Here is a 17237-nt window from a genome sequence, read left to right as displayed (position 1 = left end):
AAGTATATCTGTGATAGAATTCAATGAATTAACACTAGTCAATTCATTGCTGTTTTGTGAGAATCTGGGAGAGCTGTATTAAGATCATCGTACTTTTGCTGATCATGAGAGCTGTATTAAATTCAGAGCCATGATTTTTCCTGTGTTGCCATTAGCAGTCGAGTGTATGTAGGCCGACATTGTGTTAAACCGAGACTGAGTAGCAACAGCCCGAGGAGGTGGAGCCATCTAAGCTACTAAAAACTGATGAACCAGAGCTTCTTAACGCCATCTATCATATCATGGTTAAAATTTGGGATACGGAGAAATTGCCCATTGAATGGGAAGAAGGCTCCATTTGCCCCATATTTAAGAAAGGAGACCAACTTGAATGTTGTAACTATAGGGACATTATACTCCTCAATACAGCATATAAAATATTCTCCAACTTGCTTTTTGCAAGACTTCTCCCTTTTACCGACAAACTGATTGGAGACTACCAATGTGATTTTAGATCACAAAGATCTACTTAAGATCAAATTCACACCCTAAAACAAATTTTAGAAAAAACTAAGGAATATAATATCAAAACTTTTCATTTATTTATAGACTTTAAAGCTGCTTACGACAGCATAAGGAGAGATAAACTACTGGAAGCAATGGCCGAATTTGGGATCCTTACTAAACTCATTAACTTAACCAGAGCTACACTGAGTGATATAAGACGCAGGGTTAAAATTCAAAATCAATTATCGGAACCATTTTCAACTGAGAGAGGCCTGCGCCAAGGGGATTCCCTCGCCTGTCTGCTCTTTAATCTAGCTCTGGAGAAATGTATCAGAGATAGTGGGTTAGACCTAAAAGGTACCCTTTGGAATAAATCAGTTCAATTACTGGCATATGCCGATGACATCAATGTCATAGGAAGGTCAGAGAGAGCTGTGAAAAAGGCCTTTCTGGCTCTTGAAACTTCTGCCACAAATATGGGCCTTACCATCGATGAGGATAAAACTAAATTTATGGAATCTCCAGCCACAACTGTAAATCATGATCCTTTATTCATAAATGGTTACACCTTTGAAAAGGTTAATGAATTCAAATACCTTCAAACAATGATCAATGACCAAAACAGCATAAAAACAGAAGTAGACAACAGAATTAAAATGGCAAACAACTGTTTCTTTGGACTAAGAAAGCAATTAAGATCAAGCCTATACTCAGTCGAAAAACTAAAATTAAAATTTATAAGACTCTTATTCTACCTGTAATGCTCTATACAAGTGAAACATGGACACTAAACGCAGACACTCAGCGTACTCTTGTTGTTTTTGAGAGGAAAATCCTTCGAAATATTTTTGGCCGAGTACAGGAAAGAGGCTGTTGGCGAATCAAATACAACTTTGAATTATATAGACTCTATGGACAGCCACAGATAGTGCAGGTCATCCGAAGCAACAGATTAAGATGGCTTGGCCATATCTGGAGAGGTCCAGAAAACAACGCAGTATGAATCACCATCTTTAAAAATCCTTCTGAATCTCGGGCCGGGCCAGAGGAAGACCTCCAACTAGATGGCTGGATGACACTACTAAAGATCTCAAAGTAATAAAGATTAACAACTGGAAAAAAGTCGCCATGGATAGGAGGCGTTGGAGGCTANATGTTTATTTCATCATTTTGATATTTTCTCCATTACTATTACAATACTATTTGCTCGAATTTTATTCAGATGTTGACAAAGGCAACCTGATGACCGTCAAATTTTCTAACAGTAATGTAGAAGAGTCAGCAGATGTAACAAGTCATTTTTCACTTTAAAAAAAAAATTGTAAGAAGGGAGGCAGAAAATAGACCAGTTTATTGAATCAAAATATACAGGCAAGTTCTTCATAATTCCAAATTCTTGGCGTATCAGATTTATTATTAGGCATTCACTCTGGTTTTTGGAGCGGTTAGTAGTGGTATAAATGTTTTTTTTTTCTTTCTTTTTTTTTTACCTTGCTTGAATAAGAGTTTGAGAAAACAATCATATTTTGCATTACACGTAAAGAGGAACCGCGGAAATATCTTTCAGATTGCTTGATTCCATTTAAGCTCAGTAATCGCAATGAATTTTTTATAATAAATAATTTTTTTAACATCTTTGAGAGACTTCTTTGTGAATACGAGGGTCATTCTGAAATTTTTGAGATACAACTAGGTTTTTAAAGTTACACTTACAAAATTTTAGGTGTGTTCAAAGTAGTCTCCTTCAGCATCAATGTACTTTTGTAGTCGAATTTTCCACAGATTAAATGCCTCAAGCCATTTATTTCTTGGAATAGATGAAAAAAATGCATTTATAGCCACATCAATCTCTTCTTCTAAATAAAAACGACGTCCACGTAATTTCTTCTTTAGATAAAAGAATAACCAAAAGTCACACATGGCTAGATCAGGTGAATACGGCGGATGTTCTATCACTTTAATTTGTTTAAGAAACTCAACTGTTAATCCGCCTGTATGTGAAAATGCATTGTCATGGTGAAGCATTAGTCCCCTAACATTCACTTGTTGTAGAATTTCTGGAAGACATTTAGTGGTATACCAGTTTGCTGTTACTGTTTTCTGTCCTTCCAACTTGATGGCTTTGACCAATCCTGTACTTCTGAAGAAAGCGGCATACATCACTTTTTTCAGTACGCGTTGTCTTTTCACCATTGTCGGTGTGGGATCCTATTCAAAGACCCATACTTTGCTTTCTTGACACGTTGGAACGTCAAAAAACGGTATGTACGTTTCATCACCCGTTACAATTTTAGAAATGATGCGGTGGCCACCATCATTTAGCAATTTAAGAGTTTCTTTACTGGTTCTGACACGCTCCTCTATTTGGTGCTCAGTTAGATTATGGCGAACCCAACGGCAAACTACTTTTTTCACATGTAATTCTTCATGAATAATTTTGTGTATGGCTGCAGATCCAATGTTAAGTTCCTTCTGTACAATTTGATCGGTACAGCGATTATCATCCTTTAACATTTTTCGTATGGCGGACACATTATCCGGGATTACTGCTGACGGCAGCCTTCCTGTGTGTTCTTCATCCTGAAGAAAATTGCGACCTCTGCTAAATTCTTTAAACCATCTGAATACAGTAGCACGAGTTGGAGATTCATTACCAAATGCCAATTGCAACCGTTGAATGCATTTTTCTTGATTTAGCCCTGCTTTAAAATCATCGAAAATCATAACGCGAAAATGTTCTCGCGTCAACTCCATTTTCTCTTCTGTTTAAAATTTATTCTACGCTAAACAAGTTGAAGTAAGTCAGTAAAAAATCATCTGCTATGTTAAAATACTTTGTATTTTAAAATTAAACCGTTATTTTTATTTTGTAAATTCTCGTCTGCGCGTATCTCAAAAATTTTAGAGTAACCCTCGTATACTAGTGAATTGGAATTGTATTTTTGTAGTGGTGGACGCACTACAGAGTGAATATTTTATTGAATACTGATTCATATAACCTTCATGCATGGAGAGCTCTCTGATCTATTTATTCAAGAAAGTGAATTTAAAACACATAAGGGGAGATTGATAGAAGAAACACACAGGAGTGATTTATGCAAACAAAAACATTTCACAATTTCAATGCTGTCTCAAAATTTTAGAAGCACATTAAATTTATAACACGGAACAAGGGCGCCGGCAGAGTAATATGAAAGGAGATGCAACCCTCTAACAAACTACCTCCCCCCCAAAAAAAACATTTAATATATTCTGTTATTACATTTTATTTTTTATTACCTATACTTGCATCTGTTAATTTTTTTCAAGATAAATTTCTTCATTGTTAACAAGATATTTAAAAAAAAAAAAGTAGGAATTTCTTTTACTTGCAAATTTTGCCACGAGAAACTGTATTGATGGCATTGGCATAGCTACTGACTTTGAAACACAAATAACTACAAACCGTAGTTTTGTGCACGCTTACGCTTGTCATTGGTATTTATTGTGTTGATGAAGTTTTATAGTTGTGAGAAGTCAGTTTGTGTTATACACCTTTGTTAAACTAAATAACTAGAAAATATAATATTATTTATATTTTATTAAATGAAATTTAAAAATATAGCTTAGATATCTGCCAAGTTTGTGCATGCTCAGTGTGCATAAGAAAAGAATCAACGATGACTCAGAATTCATTGAAAAAGTTATAAACAGATTTGGACAGCAAACAAGACTATTAAAATTCTTGTTTGATTAAACAATTATTTGTTTTTGAATGAAATATTTTTGATAAAAAAAATTTTATAACAAAATTTTTTTTCTGTGTCTCTTTGTTTTTAAAAAAAAGCCAGGGGTGCAAGTGCACCCCCTTGCACCCCGCTTGCACTGAAATGATATAAAATATTTAAATATAATTTTCTAAAATTAATTTGTATTTTAATCAACTGAAATATGTTTTCTATAAATTTACATATTGACAAATTTTCTCTTAATTTTTAAGCTTAAATATAAAAGGTAAAACAAAAATTAATTTTTTTATTCACTTATTTCTTATTTAATTTTTTTTTTTTTTTTGCATGACTTGTGTCAAACTAATTGCTCTCAAGTTATTACCAAAATCAGATGGCTTATCCTTTGGATGATTGATTTTCAAAACAATTATTGGTTCCTTCAATAAGTATATTAGGGGTGCATGCCTAAGTATTAGACAGACATGTTGACAGCAATTGAAGGTAGTAATAGTTATATAAACATCATTGTTCTAGGCACTGAATTCTTTTGTCCGTTAACCTTGTAATATGTTTACATAAATTAAATACTTTTTAATATTTAAAATTAAAAACTGCAAAACTGATTACTTATGGGAAAGAAACGTAATCAGAATCAATTTATCAGAAAAAAATTTAGGCAAATTGAAATGATTGAAAACTATGGGAAAATTCATGTTTTTTTTTTATCACGTTATATAATACATAAGTCCATTTAAACATAAATTTTAACACAAAAAAATTTTGTTCATAGAATTAAATTTTAAAAAAATAAATAAATATTCTAGTTATTAAAATAAATGCAAGTTAAATACTTTGATATAAAGAAGGTTCTTAAAGTACATTTAGTAGGGAATATACTTTAACTTTAAAACCTTTATTTTAAATTAAATATAAGATTCAGGGGCTGAGAGAGGGACGAAAGAAAGAAAACATTAATTTTGAAGAAACTATTTTTCTTAACTATAATAAAACTATCATGATACTTGTTTACAACTCTTTATGACCAATACTTTTTTAGCATGACACTTACTATTTACAATTGATACATTTATATATTAACAATTAATTAAAATTTACTTAACTTTACGAAACTTATTTTGATTTGATTACATTTTTTTACTGGTAGAATTTAATGATAATTTAATCATTTCCCAGCATATAATCATAAATGATATAAAATATTCTAAGTAGGTAGAATAAGGTTTAAAAAACTTCTTAATGGCAATTTCCAAAACTTTTAAATGTTGTAATAATTTTATTTAATTGATAATGTGATAGCTCTTTCGAGTCATTAAATGAAAATTTAATGATTTTGTTTAAAGACTGCTCTGTAATTTTGAACATGCCAAATTTATTCTGAAAAACAGTCTTTCGACAGAGAGGCAAATAACTTCATCAGTTTTGTAATCAGTCTTAGATGGTGTTCTTCCTTTCCTAATTTTTAAATCTTGTAAATACAAATAGCAATGTGTTATTTTTAGATTGCTTGAATACAAATTGCCATGTGTGTTTTTTAAATTATGTAAATAACAAACGCGATGCGTGATTTTCAAATCGCGTGAATATGAATTGAGATATGTGGTTTTTAAATTGCAAGAAGACTCACAACGTAAGATTTTTAAAATGCGTGAATATGAATCATGGTGTATGATTTTCGAATTGCGAGAAGCGTACCAACGCACTATTTTTAAAACGCCGGAACATGAATCGCGACGTGATTTTAAATCTCGTGAATAAGAATCGCTATGGATGATTTTTAAATCTCGTGAATAAGAATCGCGATGGATGATTTTTAAATCTCGTTAATGTTAATACAAAATGCAATGCGCAATTTTCAAATGGTATAAATACGAATTATGATGTGTGACCCTAGAAAGAGGGACCCTTTGCTAGCAAGTTTCATACGTGGGTATTTTTAAACACATTATAATTACGTGTTGAGTGTAATGTTCTTTGCATGTTGATTTTGACTTTCATTTGTTTCTCAGGTGGATTAAATTTGAGGAAGACGTGGAAGAGGGAGGCAATCGATGGTCTAAACCTCACGTAGCTACAATATCTTTGCATTCTCTTTTTGAGTTGAGAAGCTGCATTCTCAATGGGACAGTTATGCTTGATCTTGAGGCAAATAATTTAGATCAAATATCTGGTGAGTTAATAATTTCATTCTTCTTTTTTATTTTCAAAACACCATCTGTTAAAGGTACATGATTTTGTCTTCTGTCTTTAATTTATCATATTGCATTTTTTTGTTTAAACTTTTTTTTTAAGTTTAATTTAATTTAAATTTTTGATTATTAACATAACTATGAATATTTTCTTCTGGTTTGAGAACTGACTTGTATTCTGCCTCAATATATATTTTAAGCGAAATCTACAGGTAACAAGCATTACTTGTAATTATTTGAAATTTATGATTAATGATAATTATAAACAAAATGCACTTTTGTAAAATATTAGTTTTTCTAAGCGGTACAAGTGCACCCATGAATGAGAGCACGTAAACAGATTGAAGTTAAAACTTCAAATAATGCTTATCTTAGAGGTACAGTGCGCAAAGGGGGAAAAAAAACAGAACACCCTGAATAACTATTGATCTAATGATCAGATTTTCACGTATTTGGAATCTATCTAGTCACCTCAAATATGTTAATTTCTTAGCACAATCAATATTTCAAGACAATAATATACTTTCTCTTGATAATCATGCCTTTTTTTGGCATGATTATCAAGATTTCCTTACCCTCAAAATATAGGAAGAGTCGCAATCTGGGAAATATGGTCACAATAGTTTGGTCATAAGAGCAGTCCAAAATTTAGACCCCTTATTTTTAATTTTTGTGTATTTCACTATATCCGAAGAACTTTTTAAACAAATTTGAAAATTTTTCAACAAATTTAAGCAAATTTGAAATCAGTTATAAATTTTTTTATTTAATAATAGTCAAAAAAGTTTGAATGACACAATGTACAATTTTGTGCATCATTTTGAAAAATGTAATTTTAAATAGCAAAATACAAAGTTTGAGCGGATTCAGATGACTAGCTTCTGAGAAATGGAATTTTAAATATACGACTATTTAAATTACAACTTTTTAGGAATTATTGCCCGCTTTTGCTCAAATTTTGTATTTTGGCATTTAAAATTGCATTCTTTTAAATGATGTAAAAGAATTTATACATTATCATTTAAAATCTTTTTGACTATAATTAAATTAAATAATGAATAATTATTAAATATTTTTTGTATGGAATTAATTTTGGATAAAAGAATTTTATAATTCTGTGCCAAAATTTTTAAATTTGTTTAGTTCGCTATATACAGCTAAATATGTAAAAAGTAAAATTAACATCCAAAATTTTGGGCAACTCTCCTGTTCAAACTATTGAGACAATAGTTCCCAGATTGCAGCTACGCTCTGCATTTTGAAGGTCAAAAATTCATCGAAAGAAAGAGGTATGCTTATTCAGAGAACCTAATGTTTTGTCTAATTTTGTAACTTAAAATATCCTCTACACTAGGGGTGCACAACCTGCAGCAATCTGAACAAAATGAAGAAAAAAAATTTTTTTTTTGGAGGGGGGGGATTTGAAATTTTTCGCATTTAAGTTTTTGATGCATCCAATCTCAATCAATGTAGTTTTTTGATCGCTTTTTTCAATGGTTAACACTATGGATTTAAGCATAATTTTGAAAATCCCAATATTTTTAATACGTCATTATTACGATACACGAATTTCGAATTTTAGTTATCACTTTTGCCGCTCTTTGTGTGTGCCGACTTCATCGTAAATCCAATGACTTTTCGATGGCTATTGCAACCAATTTTCACGTAGTATATGAAATCGTGATTTTTGAAAGTTATGAAATGCTTTATTTGCGCAAACTTCATAGAAAATCTAAATGTCTTTTTATTCTTTCTTTCGGCAGTTATTGCTACGCATTTCCGCTTGGCTTAAAAATTTTGATATTTTATAAATATTTTACAAATCGCAAGTAAATAATCACTCATTTAGATAACCGTTTTTTGACGTGGTTTATTGGTGCCGATTTTATCGCAAATCAAATTATTTTTCAATTGTTATTTTGGTAATAATTGCTACACATTTCTGCAAGGTTTTAAAAGTCCAGACATTTTTTACACGCTATCGCAACACTTTAATTTCGAATCCTGCATTTAAATACATTACTTTTTGACGAGCTTTATTTACACCAATTTCATCAGAAATATAAAGGAATTTTGATGGTTGTTTTGGTAGTTATTACTAGGCTTTCCCCCGTAATTTAAGCATTTCTGGTATTTTTAATACTATAGTTTGACAGCACGGGAAATTTTTATCGCACATTAAAATAGTTTTTACGTTTTTTATTTGTGCCCATTTTAACCTAAATATAAGGGGTTTTTTGAACTTGTTTTATTTTCTTTCTCGTTATTGCTTTTTTTTTCTTGTGATTTTTAATATCCTGGTATTTTAAGACAATATTACAACTCGTGAAATTCTATTGCTTTAAATTTTTTTGTAACTTGAAAATAAATTACTTTTCATAGTAAAATCAACACCTTCTCGAAGATGATAAAATATAAAAAAAACAAGATATTAAACGTGGTCCTTTTGAAAAAAAAAATTCAAAACGTGTGCGTATTAATTTAGTCCCCCCATAAACACTTGCAAATTTAACAACATACACCTAACTTATTCTTTTTGTTGTAACTTGATTTAAAAATCTTTTATCGCGATTCGTATTTACTCGTTTTAAAAATCATACGTTTTGATTATTCTTGCAGTTTAAAAGTCACACATCGTAATTCGCATTTATGCGCTTAAAATTGCACATCGCCTTTCGGGTTAGCATTAACGAGTTTTAAAATTCATCCATCGCGATTCATACTCACAAGATTTAAAATCGCGATTCGCATTCACGAGATTTAAGCTCACATATCGCGATTTGTGTTCTGCCGTTTAAAAAAATCATACGTTTTACTCTTCTCGCAATTCAAAAATCTTACACACCGATTAAAAAAACCATATTGAGATTCACATTCAGGCGTTTTAAAAGTAATACGTTGTGAGTTTTCTTGCAATTTAAAAAACGCATCGCTATTGGTATTCGCGCGATTTAGAAAAGAAAGAACACCCTCTAAGACTGATTCCATAACTGATTAAGTTATTTGCCCTAAGTTTAATACTACCCACAGCAGTTTCTGTCGAAAGACTGTTCTCCAGAATGAATTTGGCATGTTCAAAATGACCGAGCAGTCTTTAAATAAAATTAGAAAAAATTATCACAATATTTAAAAATTTTGCAAATTGGAGGATTACCATTAAGAAATTTCTTAAGCCATTTTTCTACCGACTTGGGCCATTTTATATCATTTATAATCATATGGTGGGAAATGATTTGTATATCATCAAATTTTAACTGCAAAATATGTAATCAAGATAAGTTTCGTAAAGTAATGTAAATTTTAATTAATCGTTAGGCGTATATGCGTAATAATCGTAAATAGTAAGTGTCAAGTTAAAAAAGTATTTGTCATAAGGAACTGTAAACAACTATCTTAATAGTTTTTTTTTTATTTTTAAGGCAAAAAAATTGATCCTTCAAAATTATTGTTTTCTTTCTTTTTCTTCCCTCTCTCAGCCCCTGCCTCTTATCATTAATTTAAACGAAATGTTTAAAGTTAGAGTAAATTCCCTACTAAATGCTGAAGGGGTTTTGTTTTAATTTTAATCATTTTTAACCCTATAAACTTTCTTTAAATCAAAGTATTTAAATTGCATTTATTTTAATTAACCAAAATATTTATTTAATTTTTAAATTCAATTCTATGAACCAATTTTTTAATGTTAAAATTTATGTTTAAGTGGACTTCTGTGATATGATTAAAAAAAACATGAATTTTTCCACAATTTTTAATTATTCCAATTTATCTAAACTTCTTTTTTTTTTTTTTTTGATAAATTGATTCTGATTTCTTGATTCTGTTTTTTTCCCTAAGTAATCAGTTTTGCAGTTTCTAATTACTAATTAAATATTTTTAAACATTTAAAAGTACTTACTTTTATGCAAACATATTACAAGGTTAACTGACAAAAATAATTTAGTGCCTAGAACAATGTTGTTTATAAAACAATTAATACCAACAATTACAGTCAACATGTCTGTCTAAATACTTTGGCATGCGGCCCTTCATTGGTCAATCTGCTGTGCTTGTGGCCATTCACTTAAAAAGGTTGTGCACCCCAACTCTACACCGATTAAATAACATATTTGAACTGTTAAATTTTAGTCCTAGCATGTAAAAATCTAATCATTAGATCAAAAGTTATTTAGGGTAATTCTTTTTTTTTTTTTACGTCTTTTCTGGTGTAGTAGTTTTTGTTGTAGCTTTTAAAAACTCAAAAAAGTATATTAAGATTTTTGTTAACCTCTGACTAAAGTACATTTTTGGTTTTTCCAGACCTTGTGTTAGAAAATCTCATTAATGCTGGTCAACTACAGGTGGAGAACAGGGACAGAATAAAAGAAGCCCTGTTGAGACGTCACAGGCATCAGCATGAGAGAAAGCATGACAAAGTGGACAAAGGATCCAGGCTACCTCTGATACGTTCCTTAGCAGACATTGGCCGGAATTCGAGTAAAAGCATGTTCGGTTCCAGCAGTAAGTCTTTTTTTATAAGTTTTCAGAAAATAATATATTTGCGTTAATGGTTCTTTGGAGCCATTATAAATTTTTCAAGGCTTTATCAAGATAGTAAACTTGCAAAATTTATTAAACTGCATAATTTATTACGTTATTTTTTAATAAGTATTTGATTTTTAAATGAAATAAACCCTCAAATATCAAATGTACCATTAAAAAAGGGGGGAGTAATAAGTAGCCATTCTTTTGTTAAAGTATAACATGTGAGGAAAATGTGTGAGTGTTCTTAAAAAATTCAGTGTATATAATTGAAAAAGTGTTTTTTACTATTCAGCTCTTTACTTTGAAATCCACATAAAATTATAGACTCTTGAAGTCCTGTAACAATAAATCTTAACTGGTGATGAAAATCGTAGATAATTATTCTAAATTTTGAAATTCTACTTATCTATTTTCTTTTTACAGCTACTTGATTGGGTTAAAGAATGCTTTTTTCATGATTGACTTATTAAAAATCAAACATAAAAGGTTTTAATCTACAAATAAATGGGCAGTAGCACAAGGGAAAGCCAGTTTTTGTTTAACCAGCTTAGATGTGTACCCAAATTAACACTTAATGGGTTAATTATTATTTTATTGCTCACTAATGAAAGTCCCTTATATCCAATGTAAGTCCCTATTTTTCTGTTATGGTAATTAAACCAGTTTTTCATTATAATTACCATTTCTTTTGTTGTTATTTTGAACCTTAACTTCTGGAAATGTAACTGCTTAAAATTTAATTGGATGTAAAAATTTAAGTTATTGTTTCAGTTGGAAAAAAATAACACTTTGCTGCATACATCCACATAGTTTCAAAATTTAAAATTATTTACTTGAAAGGGATATGAACAGTTACTATGATAGGGATATACGTTCCACTTGCAACTTATTACTTGTTTTAAATTCCACTAAGATTCTAAGATAATTTGCCACCTGATAATCAAGAGGCTAGCTGTACCAGTTATGTCTCTGCTGGTTTTAAAAATTTAGTTTGGGAAAATTTTTGTGCAACTATTGCTTAACAACAGTAGGTGTGCTACAAGTTGCCAAGGCTTATAGGTAGGTATGAACTTGTTTTCAATTGTAATTCTTTTCAATTTCAGAAGAAATAAGAAGCCTGTATAGAGTGCATCCACACACAAATAGAAAATGTACTTCCATTGCCAATCTTGTGCAACTATCAGCAGGTAGAATTTATAATTAGCCTAAACAACACAAAGCTTCATTAACTAAAAATGTAAGCTAATAATCCTCACAACTTTCAATCCAAAGATTATCTTTGAAGAAGATATTTTAAAAAATAGCATTCTGTCTGCAAATTGAGTTGACTTAGAGGAAGCTTGCAAAATGATCTTGATTATTTAATATAAAGTTAATAATTTTGCTTTTTTTTTAAATAATAATAATTTTACAGTTGCAACCAAATATATTTGTAGAGGCTGTACTCATTATGCACTGTATTTATCATTGTATGAAATGAGCTTTTACTAATAAACAAAAAGTGATTAAAAAATGTGATCTGCAGCTCTTGTGGTGTCTCCTTGGATGCTGGTTGCCAAAGTAAATCAATTAAATGAGTGTTTGTATTGTGTTACCTCCTATTTGAATGTGCCTTGCATGTCCACTTGCTTAGCATAACTTATTCTATTTATCCTGTGTTAAAATGCTCCATATTATTATTTATTTTTTTAATAAATTAATGCTTTTTAGAAACATTTTTTAAAGGATTCCTTTTATAATAGCTTGATTGGCTTTGCTTTTACGTTTTTCTAAATATGGAACAAGCTTTTTAATAAATCCCATTTTGTTAAAAATAATAAGAGGTAAAATATTTTTTATTTCAATATTACTCATAATTTAAAATATTTATGGCTTTTTGCATATTCAAATCAATAGTTTTGTGTGTTTATTTAAATAAAACTTAAATGTATTTTTTCTCTAAAAAAATTTTTTTTTTCATGGAAATTTCAATTATGTAAGATGATATACATATAGATAACTGCAACTTATAGATTTAATTTCCAAATGATCAGTTGTGCCAATTTTTTTGAAAGAGAAATTAGAGAATCCATTTGGAAAGTATTTGTAAGTCTGTTGCTTTTAAGGGTTAGTGTTTGGATGAATTTGAAAATATTGGTAAAAATTCATCAATTGGAGTAATGCTTTTAACACTATAACTTGATGAAACATCAAAATGAAACATTTCGATTATTAAAATTGTAAAATAAATGAATTGAAAATCAGATGAATGAAACATTTGAAATTATTAATTTTCAAAAATAATTGTTGTTATTGTTACTCATCCCCCTGGTGTAGGAAAGCCAAAAGACCCTGTCACCCAAGAACATCGAAAATCTTCTCTCCTGCACATCCAGGAGGCTCCTAAACAATTAAGCTGAGCAGGAAGGAAAAAAAAATTTCCCCGTGCATTTCAAGTGACCACTTCTGAATCTTGCTGATTATAGAGTCCTGGGGTCGCTGCATGACAGAGACAGGCCTTGCAGTTATGAACTGGTGGGAAGCGCCAAAAAATCAAAAGTATGCCACTGGTCCATGGCTGGGGATGCATTTGATTGAGGAACTGCAGGGGCTGAAGACTGACTAAATCTCATGCCTTGGGTGACCTTGCCAGGAGAATACACTCCCTTCGTCCGTTCTGTCCAGGAACACCCCCTCCTGGAAAACTAGAGGGAATCAAATTATTTATTTGATATGATGAATTGCCTGGAATGATTGTGCATGTTAAAGCTACCCAAAATCTTTTCAGATGTGTATAAAATCATCTTAAAGATCTCAGAATGAGCTGACATTAGTAAAAAGAACCTGCTTTATGAATAGACATAACAGTAAAATAGCTCATTTTTATCTGAATAATCAATCGAAATAGATGACTTTTCAGAAAATTTTATACTGGAAGGGGACATTTCACCTACATAAGTAATAGAAAAAATTTGTTCAGATAAACCTTGAGTTGTCAACCATCAATGCTGAAAAGTGGTTTTAAAAACAAATGGCAAGATTGCAATAATTCCTGCAAAATGTTTCAGAGGTGATCACTTTTCTCGAAACTTTCAAAATACAAATGGGTTTCTTCTGTGATCTTCTCAATGCTGTCATTCTTTCTTTTGATCTCAACTTAGAAGTCACTCTTCAGTCAAATATCACCAATTATGTGATGAGCTCATAATAGGGAAAAACCTCATATGTTTTACCCAATATTAGACCTGTGAAAATATTTTGAATTAGCACTTGGTTAACTCTGGCTATCCGAAATTTAATTAGGAATACTCTTTTGAGATTGGGTCCTTTCGGGTTTTTTGATTTTGTGAATTTGTATGGACTAATTTTTATAAAGTTTCTTGAGCCAGGATGATAAAGGTTTCTTTCTCAGTAAGTTCATATGATGATCTTCATCAGAGCATAGTTGGTTTGTTGCGAGTGTCCACATATAAGATATGTTTTTGAAAAGTGAAAGTTTCTTAAACTTGTAATTTAATGGCAATGAGCAAGTATTTTTAGTAAGTTTGTAAGTGATTATTGGTTATTTTAAGGAATTCAATATGAAATTACATTAATACGCTTTATTATTTGAAATGATAAAAATGTTTGTATAAATGGTGCCATTATTTTATTAACTTAAAAGCTCCATCTTTTGCTATTTATTAAGTCAAATGCAATTTAATGTAAAAATTATTTTTATAATTACATTTCATAAACTAACTGAATAGCTATATTTTAATTATAGATTATAAGCATATTTTTAAACTAGCAAAGTAAAAAGTAAATAAATAACTGAAGTAAAATCAATTGAATGCAGTGTTCTTATGAAAAGTACTCTTCTAAATTTTCATTGGTCAAAAACTATTAAATCGATTTCAATGATGTTTAATATTACTGTACAAATGTCACATTATGATGAACTTCGTTTTTTGTAATTTAAAAAATACTAGTAATGATTGAAATCTTTTAGGTAAATGTGTTTTGCCAGTAAACTAAATAATGCCAAAGTATTTTGTATTAGCTACTCATTTTATTAACGCTTAGTATTTGAAGTTTCCTCATTCTTATATTCTCTGCTTTTATTATTGATAAAAAAGTTTTTATAAAGTAATATAGTATTCAACTTTTACATTCATTTTAAATATGTGTTGCTTTATAATATGCACATTATTCCCTTGCAAGTCAAATATATATTTTGAATTATTCATCAGTAAGCATGTGTAAAAAAAAATTTCCATGCTCTGTAGTTATTAGCTAATCCTGGAGTAGTTTAGTAGTTAATGCTGCTTGTGCATGATTACCTTATTCTTAGTATTCCCCTTGCTACACATATAGCATTGTTCAACAATGAAATTTTTCTAGATTTTCTGCGCTCAACAGTGAAATGGGTTGCAATATTCTCAGAGTTCAATTATCCACGTTTCTGTCTCGGTTAGGTTAGGTGTTAACCTCATTCCTGGAAGATAACTTTAACTTTTTCATATTTATTAAGTAAGCTTCATTACGTTTGGGGAAAACAATGAAGCTTTGTTGAACAGTGTCTGTTTGTAGCTGTAGAAATTGTTTTTGATCCATTAAAATCCCTTTAGTAAGAGGGAGTGGGCAGTTGAGCATCCCAGGAAAGGCCACTCAGATATAAATTCTTTCTGAGTGTGAAAGGTTTGATCTCATTGCAGCCCAATTAGATAAGGATGCGTCAGGCTCGTCTCCGCCGTCAACTCCCGTCAATCCTGCAGTGGCTGGTGAAACAAAACCAAACTTTGCCAAATACCTTGGCCTTCCTGGTAACTTCTTCATGTTTTATTACTGAGCATGCATTAGTAGTAATCTCTTAGAGAAGAGCATCTCATTTTTTAGTTTTAATACTATGTGAAACACTTTATTCTACAACTTTATGTGAACTTTTATATAAAAATAAATAAATAGAAGTACAATATATGCAATTTTTGAGGTAAATTTTTTTTTTACTAACTTCGAAAACAGTTTAGCGGTAAAGGATACTCAAATGTCATTGTATTTCAGTGAATTAAGACATCAGTGCTTAAAAAGTTCAAAAACCATGTAGATTTAACTAGACAGCAGATTATATAGTGATGAAAAAATACCCTCCACTAGAAATGTAACGAATATTCAGCTACTATTCGAAATTCGGTCCTTTTGCCGAATGTTTGATTGGCCAAATACACAGCCAGATATTCGACCAAATGTTCGGTAAAGTGTTTTTTGACAGTTTTTTTGGGGGAAATTCTTATAGATTTAATAATAAACTAAATTAAGAATAAACTAAGATTAAGAATAAACTAAAGTCGTATTTTTTACCATTCGTTATTAGAAATTGTTTTTGCACATATTTGTTAAATCCTAATTAACCTATTTAATTTATGTTCTGAAAGACAAATGGAAAAGTGAAATTTGAAGAATTGAAACTAGGTTTCTTTACACTGAACCATAAGTTTTGTAATGCTGATTATCTTTTTAATTGTATTTAGGCAATTCAATTTCTTAGATTTTTTTTCAACACTTTGTTTTAAAAATTGAGAATGTTTTTTTGTTTGTTACATTTTTGCTAGTTTTTCTGTATTAACAATAACACAGCATTTTAACGGAGCGTTTCCAATAGACTTAATTATTTTATTGTCTCTTTTTTTTCTTGTACTGTAAGACAGATAACTCGTAACATAGAAAAATGATTCTGAATGTTAAGATTATATTTCAGTTATGAGAACAATTTTTTTTTCTTCTCTTTTACTTTTTTTATCATCATGTTTATTACGACAGCATCTTTTAAGGAGCATTTCTAATGAACATTATTCTTTTATGGTCACTTTTTTCTAAAAATACGACACTGAGAAAAGGTTAAGTTTAATTTTTAGCGTTAAATCTTTCATTTAAAAATTAAGAACTATTTTTGTTTTGGCTTCTATTTAGCTCTTTATTTTTAAAAAAATTTCGATTTTATGGACATTTTTATCATGAGGGGGAAATTAGGAAAGTTTCTATTAGACTTTCATCATCACTTTTTCTTGAAAATACAGTGTTTGAAACAATGTTTAGCTTTAAAATTTTCTTACAAAAATAAAGATCTATTTTTATCTATGGGCGTTTTTATTACAGAGCTGCGTTTTTAGAAGTGGTTTAGATAACGTTCTTTCTCTTCCAACGTTTCATGGATGTATTTTTTTCCCGGAAAATATTATTTTTAGCATTAAAATTTTGTTTTAAGAACTAGGAGGATATTTTTTTTTATTTCTATTTTTGTTCAACTTTGCAACTTTAGTTTTAATAAAAGCTGTTAATCAGTTTTTTTTTATTT

The 17237-nt window shown here is 30.1% G+C and overlaps 1 protein-coding gene across 2 annotated transcripts in view; it reads left to right on the top strand.

The window, feature by feature from the left end:
* The window catches only part of LOC107438862 (Na[+]-driven anion exchanger 1), a 142108-nt gene that overhangs the window by 71896 nt on the left and 52975 nt on the right, over positions 1-17237 (top strand). Inside the window, exons 5-7 of one of the 2 annotated variants that reach the window (XM_043052756.2) lie at positions 6224-6384; positions 10700-10900; positions 15601-15708. In XM_043052756.2, coding sequence (XP_042908690.1) covers positions 6224-6384; positions 10700-10900; positions 15601-15708 — 470 coding nt within the window. The remainder of the gene's footprint in view (positions 1-6223; positions 6385-10699; positions 10901-15600; positions 15709-17237) is intronic. The other variant, XM_043052758.2, reaches the window with a different exon arrangement.

This window comes from Parasteatoda tepidariorum, chromosome 3 (genome assembly GCF_043381705.1).
Source record: "Parasteatoda tepidariorum isolate YZ-2023 chromosome 3, CAS_Ptep_4.0, whole genome shotgun sequence".
Taxonomy (NCBI): Eukaryota; Metazoa; Arthropoda; class Arachnida; order Araneae; family Theridiidae; genus Parasteatoda; species Parasteatoda tepidariorum.
The sequence above is the reverse complement of the archived record's forward strand: the minus strand, read 5'-3'. Positions and strand labels throughout refer to the sequence as shown.